The sequence below is a fragment of the Lithobates pipiens genome, unplaced genomic scaffold, assembly GCF_037356315.1.
Source record: "Lithobates pipiens isolate NorthernLeopardFrog02 unplaced genomic scaffold, aLitPip1_a1.2 Scaffold_19, whole genome shotgun sequence".
Lineage (NCBI taxonomy): Eukaryota > Metazoa > Chordata > Amphibia > Anura > Ranidae > Lithobates > Lithobates pipiens.
Window position 1 is genome coordinate 580,436,801 of NW_027507764.1, and position 18,241 is coordinate 580,455,041.

The following is an 18,241-nucleotide window of genomic DNA, read 5'->3' on the forward strand; positions in this document are numbered from 1 at the left end:
GGTGCAGGGGGCATTACAATATACGAGGTGCAGGGGGCATTACAGTATACGAGGTGCAGGGGGCATTACAATATACGAGGTGCAGGGGGCATTACAATATACGAGGTGCAGGGGGCATTACAATATACGAGGTGCAGGGGGCATTACAATATATGAGGTGCAGGGGGCATTACAATATACGAGGTGCAGGGGGCATTACAATATATGAGGTGCAGGGGGCATTACAATATACGAGGTGCAGGGGGCATTACAGTATACGAGGTGCAGGGGGCATTACAATATACGAGGTGCAGGGGGCATTACAATATACGAGGTGCAGGGGGCATTACAATATATGAGGTGCAGGGGGCATTACAATATACGAGGTGCAGGGGGCATTATAATATACGAGGTGCAGGGGGCATTACAATATATGAGGTGCAGGGGGCATTACAATATATGAGGTGCAGGGGGCATTACAATATACGAGGTGCAGGGGGCATTACAATATATGAGGTGCAGGGGGCATTACAATATACGAGGTGCAGGGGGCATTACAATATACGAGGTGCAGGGGGCATTACAATATACGAGGTGCAGGGGGCATTACAATATACGAGGTGCAGGGGGCATTACAGTAGACGAGGTGCAGGGGGCATTACAATATATGAGGTGCAGGGGGCAAAACAGTATACGAGGTGCAGGGGGCATTACAATATATGAGGTGCAGGGGGCATTACAATATATGAGGTGCAGGGGGCAAAACAGTATACGAGGTGCAGGGGGCATTACAATATATGAGGTGCAGGGGGAATTTCACTGTCCTTTCACTGTCCTATCTCAGGCTGGGGGCGGGTCCTGGACTGCCTGGACTCCAAGGGTTAAATGATTCTGGAAGACTGAGGACATTCGTGGCAGAAAATGAAGTATTGGAGGGCAGCTCCAGATAGATGGCGAGTATCGCAGCAGAATCTTTTATCTTTTATTGGGCTTTTCGTTTTGTTCGGTGATTGTATTCGCCTGCAGTTCAGCTTTCACCCCTACTGGAGGTATTTCAAACCTGCGAAAGCCACCCAATCTACATATCGGCCTGTCCACCAGGAGCCGCCATAAATCTGTATTTCTGCACTGCAATGCACTTGTGTATTCCCTGAAAGATCACCCACTGCTGGCAGAGGGCAACCTCTCCATTGAATTTAGCTAAGGCCCTCCCATCCCCCCCACCCCCCATAGCCAATCGTGGCTTCAGACCACAAACGGGACCACAGCTGCCTTCCTTGTTCCCAGTCCCTGTCTGCCGACAAGCCGTAGCTCTGATCCATGCAGACTGTAGACAGGTGAATGTAAGCAAAGGGGTGTCTGTGACATTTGATCAGTGAAGCTTTTTTCGAAGAGCAGTTGGAAGAAGTCAAAGTTTTCATCTTTAGGCTGGCCATACATTATACAATTTTCTTGTACAACTTTCCTTTGGATTTACCAAAAACCATCTAATAGGAGGCCACATCGAAACACTTTCAATTTGAATGCAATCAGGCAGGCCTGGGCACTACGTAGGTAAAGCAAATGGAATATGAAAATTGTATAATATATGGCCAGCCTTACACAATGGGAATATGGGACAGCAAATAACTTGAATGTCACATCAGCTAAGCTATGCAAGTGGTTAATCAGCCTGCTGATTAATCACTTGCCACCCGCCCACCGTCAGATGACCCGCGGGGGGTGCGCAGCGCGGCGACATGTTCCTAGGACACGCCGCGACCCCAATCTTGGTAAAGATCCGATGATGCGGCTCTATAACCATCTGATCAGCTGTATCCAATCACAACCGGTCACATGTAAATGCGGAAGTGCCGTTTATTGTCTCTTCTCTCCTCACACCGACTGACTGTGTGGTGAGAAGAGCGATCAGCGGCATCTCCTCGCAGGAGAGACCAGGACAGGTAATCAAGGCATTGATCATCAGTGCCCTAATTACAGTAAAGCCCCAGCAGTGCCCATCAGTGACACCAATCAGTGCCCATTAGTGATGCCAGTTAGTACTGCCTTTCAGTGCTCATCAGTGCTACCCTTCAATACCCATCAGCGCCACCAGGGCCGGACTGACAACTCATGGGGCCCCCGGGTGATAGGAGAAGATTATGGGGCCCCCAGGCAATAGATTATGGGGCCACACAGTATACACACATACACAATATATACACGCACACAATACACACACACACACACACACACAGTATACACACACAGAATACACATACACACACTGAAAAGGTACTGGAGAGGCGGGGCAGCTATAATCTTGGGATTTTTAAAAAAACACAAGATTTTTGCATACTGTCCCTGGTTTTATTGAGGCTGGCAACCCTGATGGGACCCCTTAGTGACATGGGGCCCTCGGGCAGTGCCCGAGTGCCCGAATGGTCAGTCCGCCACTGAGTGCCACCCATAAGTGCCGCCTATCTGTGCCCATCGGTGCCGCCTATCTGTGCCTGCTCATTAGTGCTACCCATAAAAACCCATCAGTGCCACCTAGAGCTGCACAATTAATCGTCAAAAATCGTTATCGCGATCTTGACTAAAGTGTTTCACAATTCCTTCTATGCAGAGAATTCTCTCTACTCTTCTGAAGCCACAGCCCTCAAAAGAAAGGAAGAGAAAAACTGGGAAGTCTGCCAACAATCACAACATTCTTTATCAGTTGAACTTAAAGAGGAAGTAAAGGCAATAAAAAAAATAAAAAAAAGGCAACCTGCAAGGCAAAGGCATAATGAGCTAGTATGCATAGCCATACTAGCTCATTATGAATAACTTACCTGAGAACGAAGCCCCCGAAGCGGTCCTCCGTCTTCATCTTCACCGCTGCCATGGATCCAGGAGTGACTTCCGGGTCTTGCTGCTCCGGCGCTGTGATTCGCCAGAGCCGCAATGATGTCACTCCGAGCGGCATATCGCAGTGATCTGCGGCCTGCCCAGTGCGCCTGCGCGCTGCTGTCTACGGCGCATGCGCCATAGACAGTGGTGCCTGTCTTTTTGTAAATATCTCCTAAACCGTATAGGTTTAGGAGATATTTCTTGGACCTACAGGTAAGCCTTAATCTAGGCTTAAATGTAGGTCAAAGTGGTTTGTAATGCCCCGTACACACGAGAGGGATTAAGTCTGACAGACCTCCAAAGGAGTTCCGCCGGAGTTCCGCCGGAGTTCCGACGGAGTTCTGGCGGACTTTTCGACCGAACGGACTTGACCACACACCATCACACCAAACTCCGACGGAGTCGAACGTGATGACGTACGACTGGATTCGACGTAGGAAGTTCATAGCCAGTAGCCAATAGCTGCCCTAGCGTCGGTTTTAGTCCGTCGGAGTAGCACACACACGAGCGAATTTTTCGAAGGGGACCGGGTCCGGCGGAGTTCCGTCGGGAAAATTTGAAGCATGCTTCATTTCTAAAGTCCGTCAGACTTTTGCGAAGCTAAAGTCCGTTGCAGCCCACACACGAGCGGATAGTCCGCCGGACTCAGTCCGTCGGAGTTTGGATGTCGAAAAGTCCGCTCGTGTGTACGGGGCATAAGGGTTTACAACCACTTTAAGTATAAACATTGTAACAATTTGTCAATGGAATAGACTTTGTGTGTAAGTAAAAAAAGTTTAACCACTTAAAACACTAAACCTTTTTCTGACATTTGTTGGTTTCAAGTTAAAATCATTTTTTTTTTTTTTGATAGAAAATTATACTTAGAACCCCCAAACATTATATAAATGTTTTTAGTAGACACCCTAGAGAATAAAATGGTGGTTGTTGCAATATTTTATGTCACACTGTATTTGTGCAGCGGTCTTTCAAATGCAATTTTTTTGGGGAAAAAAATTACTTTAATGAATTAAAAAAAAAAAAAAAAAACCTAACCAGAAAAGTTAGCCCATTTTTTTGTATAATGTGAAAGATTTTACGTTGCGAGAATCCTGAGAGGATCGTCATCTTTTTATTCTAAGCAAAAAAATTGTCATTCTCATTTTGTCAACAATCGTGCAGCTCTAGTGCCACCCATCAGTGCCCATCGATGCCACCTATCTGTGCTGCCTATCAGTGACACCAATGAGTGCCCATAAGTGATGCCAGTCAGTGCTGCCTTTCTGTGCCCATTAGTGCTGCCCATCAATACCCATCAGTGCCACCCATCAGTGCCCATCAGTGCTGCATAGCAGTGCCACCTATTAGTGCCCATCAATGCCACCTATCATTGCTCATCAGTGCCGCATATCAGTGCCACCTATTAGTGCCCATCAGTACCGCAAATTAGTGCCTCCTCATCAGTGCCACCTAATCAGTGCCCATAAGTGCCGCCTCATCAGTGCCCATCGGTGAAGGAGAAAAATTACTTATTTACAAAATTTACTGACAGAAACAAAGAAAACTTTTTTTTTATTTTTTTACATTTTCAGTCTTTTTTCTTTTTTTTTGTAAAAAAAATAAAAACCCAGCAGTGATTAAATACCACCAACGAAAGCTCTATATGTGTGAAAAAAATATATAAAAATATCATTTGGGAAAGCTGAAAATGTGGCCTGGGCAGGAATGGGGTGAAAGTGCCCGGTAGGCAAGTAGGTAAAGTGACCGCAGATCGGGTACATACCGCCTTTCTCAGATTGGCTGAGCGCATCTCAGCCGCGTCGCTCCGTTTGGGGTGAATTTTCTCCTTCCCTGAGGATGTCGGCTGTCCCGTCTTCTCCTTCTGCTTGTCGCTCTTCCTCCGCTTCTTCTGAACCGACAGACAATAAAGAGAGAAAAAAAATTGAGTGATGGGATCAGATTTATGTTTGCTACTTAAAATCAGTACTAAAAATACAGGCATGCGGGAATCACAGTATAAACTGTATAACAGGATGTAGTATAATACTAATGTACATATACAGCGGGTAAAATAAGTATTGAACACGTCACCGTTTTTCTAGGCAAATATATTTCTAAAGGTGATATCGACATTAAATTTTCACCACATGTCAGTAATATCCCATACAATCCATACATACAAAGACACCAAAACAAATAAGTTCAGAAATTAAGTTCTGTGTAATAAAATGGAATGGCACAAGAAAAAGTACTGAACACACGAAGAAAGGGAGGTGCAAAAAGGCACGGAAAGCCAAGACACCAGCTGAAATCTATAAGTAATTAGAAAGCAACCCTTCCCCTTGTCAGTGAAAATTAATATCAGCTGGTTCAGTCTCAACTGATCACCTATAAAATGGTGTCTCATTACCAAGGTGTCACACAAGAAAACTCTCATGATGAGTAAAAGCAAAGAGCTTTCTCAAGACCTTCGCAACCTTATTATTGCAAAACATACATATGGCATTGGTTACAGAATGATTTCTAAACTTCTGAATGTTCCAGTGAGCACTGTCAGGGCCACAATCCAGAAGTGGAAAGAACATTATTTCACCATAAACCGGCCACGACCAGGTGCTCCTCACAAGATTTCTGATAGAGGAGTGAAAAGCAGTGGCAGAAGAGTTGTCCAGGAGCCAAGGACCTCTTGTGGAGAGCTTCAGAAAGACCTGGAATTAGCAGGTACAATTGTTTCAAATAAGTAATGCACTCACCCGCCATGGCCCGTACGCACGCTCACCACGCAAGACTCCATTTCTGAAGAAAAAGCATGTTGAAGCTCGTTTAAAGTTTGCTGCCCAACACTTAGACAAGCCTGTGAAATACGGGGACAATACAGTTTGGTCAGATGAGACCAATATTGAACCCTTTGGATGCCTTAATACATACCATGTTTGGAGGTCACATGGCACATCACCCCAAAAATACCCCCCATACCAACAGTGAGGTTTGGAGGTGGGAACATCACGGTGTGGGGCTGTTTTTCAGCATACGGGACTGGAAAACTTCATGTCATTGAAGGAAGGATGAATGGAAAAATGGACCAAGACATTCTTGATACAAATCTGCTGCCATCTACCAGGATGATGGAGATGAAACGAGGGAGGACATCTCAGGAGGACATCTCAGGAGGACATCTCAGGAGGACAATCATCCCAAACACAAAGCCAAGGAAACTCTCCATTGGTTTCAAAGAAAATAAAGCTGCTAGAATGGCCCAGCCAATCACCTGACTTGAATCCAATAGAAAATCTATGGAAAGAACTAAATATCCAAGATCATAGAAGAGGCCCACGGAGCCTTCAAGATTTGAAGATATTTGTGTGGAAGAATGGGCCAAAATCTCACCTGAGCAACGCATGCGACTGGTTTCTCCATACAAGAGTCTGTGTGTTGAAGCTGTTATTAGGCCCCTTTCACACTTGTGCAACTTGTCCTTTGACTTGGGACTGCAAAGTCGCATGACAAGTTGTACCCCATGATTTCCAAGGAGTACCGTTCAAATCTGTGCGACTTCAAAGTAGTCCCTGCACTACTTTGGTCCAAAAAAGGGTTAAAAACTCCAGTTTTGTTTCTCTTTGAAAGCGCTGCCCATTCATTCCAATAGGCAGGGCATTTCTAAATACAGCGCTCCCAACCCGCCCCAAAGACACTGCTTGCGGCACTTTTCCTAACGTCCCCCAAGCGCACCGCCCCAGTGTGAAAAGACACACTGCAATGAATGGGAGGCGGTTTTCAGGCGCTTTGCAGAGGCTACTTTAAGCGCTAAAACACCTGAAAACCACCCCAGTGAGAAAAGGGGTCGAAGTGAAAATGTCCAAATTGGGCCCAATTAGCCATTTTCCCTCCCCGGTGTCATGTGACTCGTTAATGTTACAAGGTCTCAGGTGTGAATGGGGAGCAGGTGTGTTAAATTTGGCGTTATCGCTAGAGATGGCCTTGCGGTTTGCCCGGCGGTCGGTTCGCGGCGAACTTTGCTCGTTCGCGATTCGCCAAACCGGCGGACTTCTGGTGCTGTTCGCGGCAGACATATTAGTTTACATTGTGAAGAACTTTGACCCATGACACATCCATCATGGGGTACAGGACAGCCAATTGAGACATTTCAGCACATGAACATACCCCCTACCTTATAAATAGACCTGATCTGGCGGCCATTTTACATTCTGTCTTTTGTCAGTGTAGGGACAGGATGCTGTGTGGAGCAGGGACAGTCAGTCTGTTACTATTAGGTCCACAAAAGTCCTTTTAAGGACTGGTATAGGTGTACAGTATATAAGGTTGTAATACACTTATAATATACTTTCTTTCCAATATAGAAAGCATATTATAGTGCACTGCATGCAGTGCTGCTAACCAATTCTGCAGCTGTCGTTTCTCAGTGTAGGGAGGGACAGTTTGGTGTTTGGAGCAGGGACAGTCTGCAATTCACTAGCTACTAGCTAACTACTATTAGGTCCACAAAGGTCCTTTTAAGGACTGGTATAGGTGTACAGTATATAGGGTTGTCTCTATCATGGTGCTGGTGTCAGCTCTCTCTATCTCGGTGCTGGTGTCAGCGCTCTCTATCTTGGTACTGATGTCAGCGCTCTCTATCTCAGTGCTGGTGTCAGTGCTCTCTATCTCGGTGCTGGTGTCAGTGCTCTCTATCACGGTGCTGGTGTCAGTGCTCTCTATCATGGTACTGGTGTCAGTGCTCTCTATCACGGTGCTGGCGTCAGTGCTCTCTATCTCGGTGCTGGTGTCAGTGCTCTCTATCTCGGTGCTGGTGTCAGTGCTCAGACTCTATCGTTGTGCTGGTGTCAGTGAGGGAGATAGCAGCGGAGAAGCCAATCAGCAGGCAGTGCCAGCACCATGTCTGAGGATCAGCACTGGACTGGCACCTCCGGACCACCACAGTGGGGCCCTGCATAGGTGGGGGTAAGGGCCAGGCAGAGGGAGGGGTCAGGGGCTCAAGCACAGGTTGGCACACTGAGACAATGGCACAGGACTGCGCTGCCCTGACTGTGGCACTGATCATCTCCTGCACCCCCTTCATAATCTGCCCTGACCTTGCCTCTCCTCCATGGCCTTCATGCGCTCCTGAATTGACAAAATTTCACAGATAAAAAAAGAATGCTTGTCGTTGTTGATCCCAGATTCACTTAATACTTCTGTTATGTCAGTGTCCATGTGGTGGGACTATGTGTGCACAGCTAGTAAGTATTTTGTGGCTAAAAATATGACCTGGAGGTTTTTAAGGTTCGCCTGCCATTAAAGTCAATGGGGCCCGCCGTGAACCGCAAGGAACTTTTGGGCCCGTTCGCGGATCGCGTTCGCGAAACGTCCCGTCGGAAGTTCGTCCATCACTAGTTACCAATCTCGCTCTCTCATACTGGTCACTGGAAGTTTAACATGGCACCTCATGGCAAAGAACTCTGGATCCAAAAAAAAGAATTGTTGCTCTACATAAAGATGGTCTAGATCAGTGATGGTGAACCTTGACACCCCAGATGTTTTGGAACTACATTTCCCATGATGCTCATGGACTCTGCAATGTAGTTGAGCATCATGGCAAATGTAATTCCAAAACATCAGGGGTGTCAAGGTTCACCATCACTGTCCTAGGCTATAAGAAGTTTGCCAAGACCCTGAAACTGAGCTGCAGCACGGTGGCCAAGACCATACAGCGGTTTAAGAGGACAGGCCTCACCATGGTCCACCAGAGAAGTTGAGGTCACGTGCTCAGCCTCATATCCAGAGGTTGTCTTTGGGAAATAGAGGTATGAGTGCTGCCAGCATTGCTGCAGAGGTTGTAGGGGTTGGGGGGGGGGGGGTCAGCCTCTCAGTGCTCAGACCATATGCTGCACACTGTATCAAATTGTCTACATGGCTGTCGTCCCAGAAGGAAGCCTCTTCTAAAGATGATGCACAAGAAAGCCTGCAGTTTGCTGAAGACAAGCAGACTAAGGACATGGATTACTGGAACCATGTCCTGTGGTCTGATGAGACCAAGATAAAGTTATCTGGATCAGATGGTGACAAGCGTGTGTGGGGGCAACCAGGTGAGGAGTACAAAGACAAGTGTGTCTTGCCTACAGTCAAGCATGGTGGTGGGAGTGTCATGGTCTGGGGCTGCATGAGTGCTGCCGACACTGGGGAGCTACAGATCATTGAGGGGACCATGAATGCCAACATGTACTGTGACATACTGAAGCAGAGCATGATCCCCTCCCTTCAGAGACTGGGCCATGAAATTAAATTAATGTTTGTAGAAAACTGTGAATGGTGGCAGAATGAGCCACCTGGTGATAGAATCCAAGTCACTTTAATGATTTGTAATATGATCATATAAAACATGTTTCAGGGGTCAACACACTCCCCTTCATCAGGGCTTAAGTGGAGTCAGTGAAACAAATCACAAGATCTACCTGTATTAGTCTAGCTTGCTTACTCATGGGATATAAGTAAAAATAAGTGTTCCAAAAGGTGTCGTCTGAACAGCCCCCAAAACGCGCTGGTTGTTTTATGTGATCAGATTTTGAATCATTAAAGTGACTTGGACTCTTTCACCATTTGGCATGGCGCATCTGATGTGTTTTTGCTTTGAGTCAAATTCTGGGAATCCGCTGAGCAGCCTTACCAGAGCTAGTCAGCTCACTGATTGATTATGTTCATCCTGTTTTTTGGACAGTAAGTGTTGTAATCTCAGCACCTCCTGGATAGGTCTTTTAAGCACCCTTGGAAAAAACATTCATTGAAGTTGTCAGCTACAAAACATCGCTCAAGTGGTATAAAAACACCAACATTTTGTTCATAGTTCCTCCTTCTCAGGGTTTTACAGATCCTGTTTTTCCCAACCGCCATCTTGAGGTCCAGGAAGGCCCCAGAATGTTGGCGGACAATGTAGAGATGTGCAGTTGGAGGATGTAGAGGTGGAGGATGTGGAGTTGGATGATGTAGAGGTGGAGGATGTGGAGTTGGACGATGTAGAGGTGGAGGATGTGAAGTTGGACGATGTAGAGGTAGAGGATGTGGAGTTGGACGATGTAGAGGTGGAGGATGTGGAGTTGGACGATGTAGAGGTGGAGGATGTGAAGTTGGACGATGTAGAGGTAGAGGATGTGGAGTTGGACGATGTAGAGGTGGAGGATGTGGAGTTGGACGGTGTAGAGGTGGAGGATGTGGAGTTGGACGATGTAGAGGTGGAGGGTGTGAAGTTGGACGATGTAGAGGTGGAGGATGTGAAGTTGGACGATGTAGAGGTAGAGGATGTGGAGTTGGATGATGTAGAGGTGGAGGATGTGGAGTTGGACGGTGTAGAGGTGGAGGATGTGGAGTTGGACGATGTAGAGGTGGAGGGTGTGAAGTTGGACGATGTAGAGGTGGAGGATGTGAAGTTGGACGATGTAGAGGTAGAGGATGTGGAGTTGGACGATGTAGAGGTGGAGGATGTGGAGTTGGACGGTGTAGAGGTGGAGGATGTGGAGTTGGACGATGTAGAGGTGGAGGGTGTGAAGTTGGACGATGTAGAGGTGGAGGATGTGAAGTTGGACGATGTAGAGGTGGAGGATGTAGTGTTGGACGATGTAGAGGTGGAGGATGTGAAGTTGGACGATGTAGAGGTGGAGGATGTGGTGTTGGACGATGTAGAGGTGGAGGATGTGGAGTTGGACGATGTAGAGGTGGAGGACGTGGCGTTGGACGATGTAGAGGTGGAGGATGTGAAGTTGGACGGTGTAGAGGTGGAGAATGTGAAATTGGATGATGTAGAGGTGGAGGATGTGAAGTTGGATGATGTAGAGGTGGAGGACGTGGCGTTGGATGATGTAGAGGTGGAGGACGTGGTGTTGGACGATGTAGAGGTGGAGGATGTAGAGGTGGAGGATGTGAAGTTGGACGATGTAGAGGTGGAGGATGTGGAGTTGGACGATGTAGAGGTGGAGGATGTGAAGTTGGACGATGTAGAGGTGGAGGATGTGAAGATGGACGATGTAGAGGTGGAGGATGTGAAGTTGGACGATGTAGAGGTGGAGGATGTGGCGTTGGACGATGTAGAGGTGGAGGATGTGGAGTTGGACGATGTAGAGGTGGAGGACGTGGCGTTGGACGATGTAGAGGTGGAGGATGTGAAGTTGGACGGTGTAGAGGTGCAGAATGTGAAGTTGGACGATGTAGAGGTGCAGAATGTGAAGTTGGACGATGTAGAGGTGGAGGATGTGAAGTTGGACATTGTAGAGGTGGAGGACGTGGAGTTGGACGATGTAGAGGTGGAGGATGTGAAGTTGGACGATGTAGAGGTGGAGGACGTGGAGTTGGACGATGTAGAGGTGGAGGATGTGAAGTTGGATGATGTAGAGGTGGAGGATGTGGAGTTGGATGATGTAGAGGTGGAGGATGTGAAGTTGGACGGTGTAGAGGTGGAGGATGTGAAGTTGGATGATGTAGAGGTGGAGGATGTGAAGTTGGACGATGTAGAGGTGGAGGATGTGAAGTTGGACGATGTAGAGGTGGAGGATGTGAAGTTGGACGATGTAGAGGTGGAGGATGTGGAGTTGGACGATGTAGAGGTGGAGGATGTGAAGTTGGATGATGTAGAGGTGGAGGATGTGAAGTTGGATGATGTAGAGGTGGAGGATGTGAAGTTGGACGATGTAGAGGTGGAGGATGTGGAGTTGGATGATGTAGAGGTGGAGGATGTGGAGTTGGACGATGTAGAGGTGGAGGATGTGAAGTTGGATGATGTAGAGGTGGAGGATGTAGAGTTGGACGATGTAGAGGTGGAGGATGTGAAGTTGGACGGTGTAGAGGTGGAGGATGTGAAGTTGGACGATGTAGAGGTGGAGGACGTGGCGTTGGACGATGTAGAGCTGGAGGACGTGGAGTTGGATGATGTAGAGGTGGAGGATGTGAAGTTGGATGATGTAGAGGTGGAGGATGTGAAGTTGGACGATGTAGAGGTGGAGGATGTGAAATTGGACGATGTAGAGGTGGAGGATGTGAAGTTGGACGATGTAGAGGTGGAGGATGTGAAGTTGGACGATGTAGAGGTGGAGGATGTGAAGTTGGACGATGTAGAGGTGGAGGATGTGAAGTTGGACGATGTAGAGGTGGAGGATGTGGCGTTGGATGATGTAGAGGTGGAGGATGTGAAGTTGGACGATGTAGAGGTGGAGGATGTGAAGTTGGACGATGTAGAGGTGGAGGATGTGAAGTTGGACGATGTAGAGGTGGAGGATGTGAAGTTGGACGATGTAGAGGTGGAGGATGTGAAGTTGGACGATGTAGAGGTGGAGGATGTGGCGTTGGACGATGTAGAGGTGGAGGATGTGAAGTTGGACGATGTAGAGGTGGAGGATGTGAAGTTGGACGATGTAGAGGTGGAGGATGTGAAGTTGGACGATGTAGAGGTGGAGGATGTGAAGTTGGACGATGTAGAGGTGGAGGATGTGAAGTTGGACGATGTACAGGTGGAGGATGTGGCGTTGGACGATGTAGAGGTGGAGGATGTGGAGTTGGACGATGTAGAGGTGGAGGATGTGGAGTTGGACGATGTAGAGGTGGAGGACGTGGCGTTGGACGATGTAGAGGTGGAGGATGTGAAGTTGGACGGTGTAGAGGTGCAGAATGTGAAGTTGGACGATGTAGAGGTGGAGGATGTGAAGTTGGACGATGTAGAGGTGGAGGACATGGCATTGGACGATGTAGAGGTGGAGGATGTGGAGTTGGACGGTGTAGAGGTGGAGGATGTGAAGTTGGACGATGTAGAGGTGGAGGATGTGAAGTTGGACGATGTAGAGGTGGAGGATGTGAAGTTGGACGGTGTAGAGGTGGAGGATGTGAAGTTGGATGATGTAGAGGTGGAGGATGTGAAGTTGGACGATGTAGAGGTGGAGGACGTGGCGTTGGACGATGTAGAGGTGGAGGATGTGAAGTTGGACGATGTAGAGGTGGAGGATGTGAAGTTGGACATTGTAGAGGTGGAGGACGTGGAGTTGGACGATGTAGAGGTGGAGGATGTGAAGTTGGACGATGTAGAGGTGGAGGACGTGGAGTTGGACGATGTAGAGGTGGAGGATGTGAAGTTGGACGATGTAGAGGTGGAGGATGTGAAGTTGGATGATGTAGAGGTGGAGGATGTGGAGTTGGATGATGTAGAGGTGGAGGATGTGAAGTTGGACGGTGTAGAGGTGGAGGATGTGAAGTTGGATGATGTAGAGGTGGAGGATGTGAAGTTGGACTATGTAGAGGTGGAGGATGTGAAGTTGGACGATGTAGAGGTGGAGGATGTGAAGTTGGACGATGTAGAGGTGGAGGATGTGAAGTTGGACGATGTAGAGGTGGAGGATGTGGAGTTGGACGATGTAGAGGTGGAGGATGTGAAGTTGGATGATGTAGAGGTGGAGGATGTGAAGTTGGATGATGTAGAGGTGGAGGATGTGAAGTTGGACGATGTAGAGGTGGAGGATGTGAATTTGGACGATGTAGAAGTGGAGGACGTGGAGTTGGACGATGTAGAGGTGGAGGATGTAGAGGTGGAGGATGTGAAGTTGGACGATGTAGAGGTGGAGGATGTGGAGTTGGACGATGTAGAGGTGGAGGATGTGAAGTTGGACGATGTAGAGGTGGAGGATGTGAAGATGGACGATGTAGAGGTGGAGGATGTGAAGTTGGACGATGTAGAGGTGGAGGATGTGGCGTTGGACGATGTAGAGGTGGAGGATGTGGAGTTGGACGATGTAGAGGTGGAGGATGTGGAGTTGGACGATGTAGAGGTGGAGGACGTGGCGTTGGACGATGTAGAGGTGGAGGATGTGAAGTTGGACGGTGTAGAGGTGCAGAATGTGAAGTTGGACGATGTAGAGGTGGAGGATGTGAAGTTGGACGATGTAGAGGTGGAGGACATGGCATTGGACGATGTAGAGGTGGAGGATGTGGAGTTGGACGGTGTAGAGGTGGAGGATGTGAAGTTGGACGATGTAGAGGTGGAGGATGTGAAGTTGGACGATGTAGAGGTGGAGGATGTGAAGTTGGACGGTGTAGAGGTGGAGGATGTGAAGTTGGATGATGTAGAGGTGGAGGATGTGAAGTTGGACGATGTAGAGGTGGAGGACGTGGCGTTGGACGATGTAGAGGTGGAGGATGTGAAGTTGGACGATGTAGAGGTGGAGGATGTGAAGTTGGACGATGTAGAGGTGGAGGATGTGAAGTTGGACATTGTAGAGGTGGAGGACGTGGAGTTGGACGATGTAGAGGTGGAGGATGTGAAGTTGGACGATGTAGAGGTGGAGGACGTGGAGTTGGACGATGTAGAGGTGGAGGATGTGAAGTTGGACGATGTAGAGGTGGAGGATGTGAAGTTGGATGATGTAGAGGTGGAGGATGTGGAGTTGGATGATGTAGAGGTGGAGGATGTGAAGTTGGACGGTGTAGAGGTGGAGTATGTGAAGTTGGATGATGTAGAGGTGGAGGATGTGAAGTTGGACGATGTAGAGGTGGAGGATGTGGAGTTGGATGATGTAGAGGTGGAGGATGTGGAGTTGGACGATGTAGAGGTGGAGGATGTGAAGTTGGACGATGTAGAGGTGGAGGATGTGGAGTTGGATGATGTAGAGGTGGAGGATGTGGAGTTGGACGATGTAGAGGTGGAGGATGTGAAGTTGGATGATGTAGAGGTGGAGGATGTGGAGTTGGACGATGTAGAGGTGGAGGATGTGAAGTTGGATGATGTAGAGGTGGAGGATGTGAAGTTGGACGATGTAGAGGTGGAGGACGTGGAGTTGGACGATGTAGAGGTGGAGGATGTAGAGGTGGAGGATGTGAAGTTGGACGATGTAGAGGTGGAGGATGTGGAGTTGGACGATGTAGAGGTGGAGGATGTGAAGTTGGACGGTGTAGAGGTGGAGGATGTGAAGTTGGATGGTGTAGAGGTGGAGGATGTGAAGTTGGACGATGTAGAGGTGGAGGACGTGGCGTTGGACGATGTAGAGCTGGAGGACGTGGAGTTGGATGATGTAGAGGTGGAGGATGTGGAGTTGTACGATGTAGAGGTGGAGGATGTGAAGTTGGACGATGTAGAGGTGGAGAATGTGAAGTTGGACGATGTAGAGGTGGAGGATGTGAAGTTGGACGGTGTAGAGGTGGAGGATGTGAAGTTGGACGGTGTAGAGGTGGAGGATGTGAAGTTGGATGATGTAGAGGTGGAGGACGTGGCGTTGGACGATGTAGAGGTGGAGGATGTGAAGTTGGACGGTGTAGAGGTGGAGGATGTGAAGTTGGACGATGTAGTGGTGGAGGATGTGGAGTTGGACGATGTAGAGGTGGAGGATGTGAAGTTGGACGGTGTAGAGGTGGAGGATGTGAAGTTGGACGATGTAGAGGTGGAGGATGTGAAGTTGGACGATGTAGTGGTGGAGGATGTGGAGTTGGACGATGTAGAGGTGGAGGATGTGAAGTTGGACGATGTAGTGGTGGAGGATGTGGAGTTGGACGATGTAGAGGTGGAGGATGTGAAGTTGGACGATGTAGAGGTGGAGGATGTGAAGTTGGACGGTGTAGAGGTGGAGGATGTGAAGTTGGACGATGTAGTGGTGGAGGATGTGGAGTTGGATGATGTAGAGGTGGAGGATGTGAAGTTGGACGGTGTAGAGGTGGAGGATGTGAAGTTGGACGGTGTAGAGGTGGAGGATGTGAAGTTGGACGATGTAGTGGTGGAGGATGTGGAGTTGGACGATGTAGAGGTGGAGGATGTGAAGTTGGACGATGTAGTGGTGGAGGATGTGGAGTTGGACGATGTAGAGGTGGAGGATGTGAAGTTGGACGATGTAGAGGTGGAGGATGTGAAGTTGGACGGTGTAGAGGTGGAGGATGTGAAGTTGGACGATGTAGTGGTGGAGGATGTGGAGTTGGATGATGTAGAGGTGGAGGAAATTTTTGCGTTATTTTGGTTTTACATTTTGTTGGGATCTCAAAACATTTTTTGAGGTCTAGGATGGAGTGGTGGCCATGAGCTCTAATACGGTGTCACCGTTTGCCAGACCTGTAATACAATGGTGTGGAGGGTAAGGTGCCGGATGGATTGGTCCTCACTGTTTGCAAACTTTGCTTGGTGTCCATGTGGCCCGTCCTGGACGATGTGCTATGGATGGTCCTTGATTTCCAGTCTCTGCAATTCCTATTAGACACAGTCCTATCTATGCTCTACAGCAGGGGCCCCAAACTTTCCAGTACAAGGGCCACACCGTATATCGGAGTCCCCATCACAGTCCCCCTTACAATAGAGCCCCCCCATACATCAGTGTCCCAATAAGAGCCCCCCCCTTTTACATTAGAGCTCCTATCAGAGCCCCAATCATAGTTCTCCTTACATCAAAGTCCCCATTTCAGCCCCCCCATACATCAGGGTTCCCATAAGAATCCCCTTCATATCAGAGTCCCCATCAGAGTCCCTATTTCATCCAAATACCCCATACACCAGGGTCCTCATCAGAGTCCACCCTTAAATCAGAGTCCCCATCATAGTCCCCCTTACTTAAGGATTTCCATCAAAGTCACCCTAATGTCAGGATCTTTGTCAGAGTCCCCCTTTACATCAGTGTCTCCATCAGAGTCCATATGCAGGTTAGGGAGAAGTTGAAGCTGCGACCATGGACAGCCTTCCCTTAAATCAGAGTCCCCATCATATTCCCCCTTACATCAGAGCCCCCATCAAAGTCCTCCTAATGTCAGGATCTTTGACAGAGTCCCCCCTTTACATCATAGTTCCCAACATAATCCCTCTTACATCAGAGTCCACATCAAACTCCCTCTTTACATCAGGGTCCCCCTAATGTCTGGATCTTTGTCAGAGTCCCCTTTACATCAGGGTCCCCATCAAAGTCCCTCCCTACATCAAAGTCCCTCATTACATCAAGGCCCCCATTAGAGCCCCCCCATATATCAGTGTTCCCATAAGAATCCCCCTTTATATCAGAGTCCCTATTTCACCAGAAACCCCCTTACATCAGGGTCTCCATCAGAGTCCCCCTTTACATTACAGTCCCCATCATAGTTCCCCTTACATCAGGGTCTCCATCATAGTCCTTTTTACATCAGGATCTCTATCAGTGTCCAGCTTTACATCAGAGTCCCCCCTTATATACGGGTCCCCATCATAGTCTCCCTTACATCAGGATTTCCATCAAAGTCCCCCTTAGAATCCCCCTTAGAGTTCCCATTAGAATCCCCCTTATATCAGGATCCTCATCGGAGTCCAAATGTGGGTTAGAAGTTGAAGCTGAGACCATGGGCAGCATCCCCACCATAGTCCCCCTTACATCAGAGCCCCTATGAAAGTCCCCCTAATATCAGGATCTTTTTTAGAACCCCCCCCCCCCCATCAGATTTCCCATTATAATCCTCCTTACATTAGGGCCCCTATCAAAGCCCCCTTTACATCAGGGTCCCTATTAGAATCCCCTTTACATCAGAGTCCCCTTTACATCAGAGTCACCACCATAGTCCCCCTTACATTAGGGTCCACATCAAAGTCCCTCCTTATATCGGGGTCCCCATCAGAGTCCCCTTTACATCAGGGTCCGGGTGGGGGTTGAGGAGAAGTTGAAGTTAAAACATGGGCAGCCTCTGCTGACCTTGGCTGGACAAAATCTTGTATGAGGCCGGATGTGGTCCCCGGGCACATTGGACACACACATTGGACACACACATTGGACACACACACACACACACAGGACACACATCCAACACCCATTGGACACACACATGGGACACACAATTAACACACATTGGACACACATTGGACACACATTCAACACACACACAATCAACACACATTGGACACACACACACTGCATACACATATTCAACATACATTGGACACACATTCAACACACACACATTTGACACACACATGGGACACACACACACATGAGACACACACACACTGGATACACATTCAACACGCATTGGACACACTCATGGGACACACCCTGAACACACATTGGATGCACACATTCAACACACATTGGACACACACTGAACACACACTGGACACACATTCAGCACACATATTGGACACGCACACACTGAACACACACATTCAACACACATGGGACACACACACACTGGACACATATATGGGACACACACATTCAACACACATGGGACACACTCATGGGACAAACAGTTTGAACACACATTCAACACATGTTGGACACACACATTGGACACACACACACTGGACACACATTCAACACACATGGGACACACACATTGGACACACACTGAACACACACATTCAACACACATGGGACACACACATTGGACACACATTCAACACACATGGGACACACACATTGGACACACACTGAACACACACATTCAACACACATGG

At 48.2% G+C, this 18,241-nt stretch overlaps 1 protein-coding gene across 4 annotated transcripts in view; it reads right to left on the bottom strand.

Annotated features, from left to right (window-relative positions):
- Window positions 1-18,241, bottom strand: part of PLEC (plectin) — a 278,960-nt gene that overhangs the window by 215,115 nt on the left and 45,604 nt on the right. For all 4 annotated transcript variants that reach the window (XM_077493421.1, XM_077493418.1, XM_077493420.1 and 1 more), the window contains exon 2: window positions 4,616-4,741. In XM_077493421.1, the coding sequence (XP_077349547.1) occupies window positions 4,616-4,642 (27 nt within the window). In that variant the 5' untranslated portion in view covers window positions 4,643-4,741. The remainder of the gene's footprint in view (window positions 1-4,615; window positions 4,742-18,241) is intronic.